This window comes from Ictalurus punctatus, chromosome 22 (genome assembly GCF_001660625.3).
Source record: "Ictalurus punctatus breed USDA103 chromosome 22, Coco_2.0, whole genome shotgun sequence".
Taxonomy (NCBI): domain Eukaryota; kingdom Metazoa; phylum Chordata; class Actinopteri; order Siluriformes; family Ictaluridae; genus Ictalurus; species Ictalurus punctatus.
Genome location: NC_030437.2, coordinates 14,972,888 through 14,979,251, shown reverse-complemented (window position 1 = coordinate 14,979,251; position 6,364 = coordinate 14,972,888). Strand labels below are relative to the sequence as shown.

General features: G+C 39.7%; 1 protein-coding gene across 1 annotated transcript; it reads right to left on the bottom strand.

Annotated features, from left to right (window-relative positions):
* Positions 1 to 1,673: 1,673 nt before the first annotated feature.
* Positions 1,674 to 2,772, bottom strand: LOC108255362 (leukotriene B4 receptor 1). Its single transcript, XM_047149911.2, has one exon. It carries the CDS (start codon positions 2,751 to 2,753, stop codon positions 1,860 to 1,862), a length of 894 nt encoding a protein of 297 aa, XP_047005867.1. The 5' UTR covers positions 2,754 to 2,772; the 3' UTR covers positions 1,674 to 1,859.
* Between the last annotated feature and the right edge of the window lie 3,592 nt (positions 2,773 to 6,364).

The window sequence follows — 6,364 nt, the reverse complement described above, 5'->3', positions numbered from 1 at the left end:
ACGCATTTAAGCATCAGAACCCCTTTCACACTCAAAGCTTAATAAAATCAATATAACAAATGGATTTTGCAGGGTGGGTAGATCAACTAATTTCCAACAGTGGAGGCACACACACACATACACATTAACATAATTATCAATGTTGTTAAATGCTATGCCAACATCTAAATCTAATGCTAACCTTAACCTCAGTAACCAAAAGAAAGCATTTTGGCTCTGTTTGTTTTTGAAATAAAAGCTGTAGTTTTTTGTCTTTAAAAAAGCAGATTTCCTTGTGAAGAGCAGCAAAATGTCCCCATAAAGTAAAAGAACATATCAGATATTTCTATCACTGTGGGAACATTTGGGGACTGGTTCCAACCAAGATATCAAAACAACCTTGCCAAACCGTGTCTTTATAGGCCACACTTTGTGCCTAGGGGCATTGCCATTCTGGCACAGGAAAGAGTGTTCCCTAAACTGTTGCAACAAAGTTGGAAGCAACTTTTTTTTTTATTAACAGACTACACTCTCCCAGTATTTCATAGGCTTGTCCAAATGAGTTGTAGCAAACTTTAAACGAGCTTCGACATGCCTTTTCTTTACTAATGTAGTCTTGCAGGGTGAGTGTGAGCAGTGGAGTGCATTGCCTATTGTTTTCTCTATGACGATGGTACCTGCTGCCTCCAAGTGTTTCTGGAGCTCTTTTCGAGTGGTCCTTGGCTCTTGGGCTACTCTTCTGACTATTCTTCTGAATCCCTGGTCAGAAATCTTCCGAGGAGCTCCTGTGCGTGGCTGGTTGATGGCGGAGTGATGTTGCTTCCACTTGTGGATAATGGCCCCAATGGTGCTTACTGGAGGATTCAGAAGTTTTAAAATAGATCTGTATCCGTTTCCATCAATATGTTTTACAACAATAAGGTTGCGATGGTCTTGGGAGAGCTCTTTGCTTTTACCCATTATACAGTTATAATATCAGTATATTAACAAATCAGTTGACTTAAAACTTAACATCTCTCATCTTCCTAGATTATAGTCTGAGGACATCATTATTTACTTTGAAGTAAGATTAAGAGCACTTTGAGGTAAAAAATAAATAAATAAATAAATAAATAAATAAATAAATAAATAAATAAAGGTGACATGATTACATGTACTATATAAAAGATACACAAAGTTTAATTTTACCAAAAGGAATAGAAAGTGGATGTGGGTTGGGGATACTGCACTCAAAAGGGCATTTTTCTTCTTTTATTTTACAGCTGACTAGAAAAGGGAAGTTCTGTGGTTTTCATGCAAGAAAAGGCGTTGCCTATACTCTGAGAAATGCATTTCCAAAAGTTATAATGACAAGAAGTACAGTTTAAAGAAGGGGAACAAAAATTCTCTGTATTTGGTAGTTCTGGATGCTCTTTAAGCACAAAACTTCAAACTCCTCTTCACTTTCTAAGAAATCTAAATGTCTTCATCAATCTAAAATGAATTCAACATTTACAGTACAGCCTGGAAAGAGTCTGAACCCTTGTTTAGTAACCAGTGGATCCTACTTGAGCAAGAAATAACCTGCACCACACAATTTCAGGATATTATAGACCATTCACTTCTTAAAAATCTGTTTCTTATAAAGCATGGATATTAAGAGAAATCATCTGATGAACTGCTTTCGTCATGAGAGATATTGTCATGTCGCAGTATGACTTATTCCTTCGTTTAATTTCCTTCATTCAATATGCAAACAAATTACTTGATTAAAAGATACAAAAAAGACAATGAAAAACAGATTGTATTAATAAGTAGAAGTGGGTTTAGGTCCATATGCATAAGCTTTAACAAATCACTGGCTTTCAGGGAAAATCTATAAACTCTCTCAAACCTCTACATCATGAAGTATTTTCTGTTCCAGGTGTGAACTGACGTAGAGCCCGAGCAGAGAAAGCGTACAGAAAGGGGTTCACACAACTATTAATGAAAGTCAGAGCTGCAGTGATATTATCTCCAGCTTCTGCAGATTTTAACAGATTGTCATTCTCAAGCAACACAGCAATGATGAGCACAGTGTTGTTGATGTGAAATGGAATCCAAAAAATAAAGAAACATGCCACAATTCTGGTCACCAGCTTTGTCATTGAGTTACTGCTAAAGAAAGCTGACTTATTAACTCCCCTGTAAAGCTGAACGTAAAAGTAAGCCAGTATGAGGAATGAAACCACAAATATTATAATCTCCCAGATTAAAGTACCCACTCTTTCAGCATCATTCCAATAGAATTTCTTGCATTGAAGGTGTCCTTCCATGTCGAAGCTTAGCGTGCGCTGTACAAGAGCATAGGATGATAATACTCCACTTAAAATCCACATCCCACTCAAGAGGATCTTCTTTCCTTTTCTGCCAAGCTTGTTCCATTTCTGAGGATGTAGCACTTGCATGTATCGCTGTACACTCATCAACATCACACACAGTGTGCTACAGTAGAGGCTTAAGTACACCAAGTAGGAGAGAAGCTTACACAGGAACAAGCTAAAGACCCAGCCATGCAGAAGAGACCAAATCCAAACCGGCAGAGAAAGCAGAGTGAGCAGGTCTGATATGGCCAGGCTTAGCATCAGTCTCGGAGTGAAGCTGCCTTCCTTCAACCATCCAGCAAGACGTACCATTACTGCTATGTTCCCAGGAACTCCCAGTATGAAGCAAACTGCTAGTACACTACTGGCAATCAGGTTTTCAGTTGAGACAGGAGCGGTGAGAGAGCTGTTTGATGAGTTGAGCTGCTGCATTGTTAGATACTGTGGTGTACCTGGGTGTATGCTCTATATAATAAAGTAAGCAGAAGTGTTGCTGTCTGTGATTTCCAGTTTAGATAAAAACAGCATGATGTCAAAGAGAGATACACTTCAGGAAATTATGGTGAAATAAAGTCCAGCAGGGTATTTTGCATTTCGTCATGCATTCATTTTGGAGGCATGATGCAGCACTTTGACTAATTAGCCAGACTTTTGGCCATTTGATCTATTTGCTGTAGTCTGTTCTTTGTGAAGATGAGGTCAAAGCCAAATCCCACAGTGATGGATGTGACGAGAATGGAATCGCTGGTGGATTTGTAGAAATGAGACGGACCAACTCAGACAAGCTGAATTTCTGCAGTTTGCCAGAACTGATAGAGAGTATGATTTTAAAAAGGGGGAATGTGAACTGTAAAAATAAATAAATAAATAAATAAATAAATAAATAAATAAATAAATAAAGATGGAGAATTAACATATAGAAGAAACTGGGTGGAGAAAAGACTTGAGATTTCAGTACAAATCCCATCCATGCAACTGGATTAATACCCAACAAGCCAGAAATGTACAGTCACTTCAAGCACCTTTGGATGCTAAGACAATGAGATGACATGAGGAAGAAACCTTAAGAGGAACCAGATTCAAAAGGGAACCCATTATGGGATTAGAAATGAGTACAGTATACAGGCATAGAAGAGTAAAGGCAAACAGTACTAAGTGTGTTGAAAAGATATTCAGTATGAGTAGGGGAGAGCTGGCACAATTATAAAAAATGATTTAGTTTGAGTTAAATTACACGACAGTGATTTAAATAATAGACTTCATATGATCCACATACTGTTACGCATATGTTTCTGCTTCTTTTATGATATGCGAGTTTCCCCACATTTTCAGCGAGTGCGATACATTTTCACTGAAAGCTAAATGAGTTCTGTGTTACAGCTGTACCACAAAAGCAGCAACATTGTAACATTGCATGGGTCAAATATAACACCACTCAAATACTTTTTAAAAGATGTTCACTGTACTCTGTGTGATGTGCCTTTGAGAATAGCTTGGAAAATATTAAGTAAATACAATAAAGATTTGGATGGACATTATGCAAATGTGGAAAGTAGCATGGTTTATTAATTCTTTGATTTAAAAAGGACAATATTACATCCTTATGAGCTCTGTATAAGTTGCATTTGTTCTTTAGCCATTTACCAGCAGAGAATTTAGTGGGGGGGTGTATTTTCTGCCTCAGTGCTGGCTTCTTTCTCTACTCTTAACAGTATGAGATGCCTCTGAAGCAACATTTGAACATTTTTGCCTTCCGGTTTAAGACTTCCTCCTTTGTTTCAGGTGATTATGCTTCAGAATTACCCAAATTTTATTAGATACATTAGGTAGATTTTTTTTAATGTTATTTTTTTTTTTATTTTTTTTTTTAAATCACACAGCACCACTATAAATTTAGTAAATTAATCTACAAAAGATACACAATTAGAAGTTGCTAAAAACTATAATAACAGACTGTTAAGAATAAGCAAAATTATTAGTATATCTTTATATGGAGTGGTTTTAAATGTAACATCTGTCACTGGCTGTTAGAAAAAATATATCAAATCTCTCAAACCATCATAAACTAAGCATTTTCTGTTCCAGCTGTTTGCTGACGTAGAGCCCGAGCAAAGAAGGCGTGCATGAACACCTTCCTGTACGCCTTCTTTGCTCGGGCTCTACGTCAGCAAACAGCTGGAACAGAAAATGCTTAGTTTATGATGGTTTGAGAGATTTGATATATTCTTTCTAAGAGCCAGTGACAGATGTTACATTTAAAACCACTCCATATAAAGATGGCCAGGCTTAGCTCGGAGTGAAACTGCCTTCCTTCAGCCATCCAGCAAGACGTACCATTACTGCTACGTTAGCAGGAACTCCCAGTATGAAGCAAACTGCCAGTACACTACTGGCAATCAGGTTTACAGTTGAGATAGGAGCGGTGAGAGAGCTGTTTGATGAGTTGAGTTGCTGCATTGTTAGATACTGTTGTGTACCTCGGTGTAGGCTCTAGTAAAGTAAGCAGAAGTGTTGGTGTCTGTGGTTTCTAGGTTAGATAAAAATAGCATGTCAAAGAATATGGTGTGAAAAGACTTCCCTTCAGGACATGGTGAATAAATGTCCAGCAAGGTATTTTTTAATTATTTTTATTTTTACTTACGTACATTCATTTTGACATTATAACAATTTAAGCTTTATAAATGTATCACTGTTAAATTCCAAAATCTACACAACATTAAAGAGATATATATTGAATATATTAGATAAAACTAAATCTACAGTCAACTGCACAAGACTGTGCTGAGTAAATTCTTGTTGTTTTTTTTTATCAACCTGTGGAGGAAGGGCGTGGTCAAGTGTCGGTTTGTGAATGGAGGATGGAGCTGGGAGAGTGACTGGTAAGGATGAGGCTGCATCTATGGGTGATTTACTAATGAAAGTTCTGTTTCAGTGAGTGGCAGCAGGGAAATAAATGGATGACATGAGAGCACAGGGAGAGAGAGAGACAAGAGCCCCACAGGTAGAGCTGAGCTGAACTGAACATTAATGTGTGTGTGTGTGTTTACATTGGTCTGAGTGAGACCATGATTCAAGAAGCAATGAAAAGCTCTCCCCAAAGAGAGAAAACAAAAATATAATAAAGAGGCCTCTTTAATTGTCCCAAGCGTGCCTTGTTTCCTCATATCCCATGTGAACACAGGGGAGTGTCACACTAGTGCCAAAACTTGAGGAATTGAGAAAGATACACCATCATGGAGTCCCCCTCTCCATCAAGACCCTCACCAGTATACACAAGACTCAACACCAGACCCTCCATGAGCTAAGATTTGAGCAAGAGCAGTACTTCCATACACCTTCTCCAGACACAGACTGAGGATTGACAGGTGCTTCAGAGCTTGGTCTAGCCTACATGTACTCTAGCAGCAGCCATGGCAGCTGCCGCAGCCATTCCCCACATTACACTGTCAAAGATGGGGCCGCATGATGACCCTGAGGTTTTGGTTGATCTCTTGGAGCATGCAGTGGCAGCGTTAGGCTGGACTGAGTCCAGGTGGGGAGTCCAGTTACTTCCACTACTGTTGGGGGAAGCCCAGCTCCCAGTTATGAACCTGCTGGGGTACGCGGACCTGATTAGGGCCTTCCTGCAACAGGTTGTCCACACTCCCAAACAAGAGCATCAGTGGTTCAGCTTGTTGATAACTATGAGAGAGCGGCCGCCCGTTTTCTGTGACCTAGCAGGTCTGGGACACCTGTCAAAGGTGGTTGCTGGCAGAGAAGTGCGGCATCAAAGACAAAGTTGACCTCATGTTACTGGATGAGTTTGTCACCGAGCTGCCTGAGAGGACAGTGGAATGTGTCACATGCCACTATCCAATGTTGCTGGAGGAGGCGGTCCAACTAGCTGAGGACCATTTGGCAGGGCATCTGGGGACAGACAGATGCCTGGGGACGGTGGCTGGCGCACAAAAAAGAAAGAGCGCTCCTCCTGCGACTGACACTATGGTGCTGAAAAGACCACCAATGTTTTGGACAGCCCGAGAGCACGTGGCTGCAAGGCGGGG

What these genes read in the sequence shown, in the direction of transcription:
- LOC108255362 (XM_047149911.2), bottom strand. Translation starts at nt 2,753, where the DNA reads ATGCAGCAGCTCAACTCATCAAACAGCTCTCTCACCGCTCCTGTCTCA.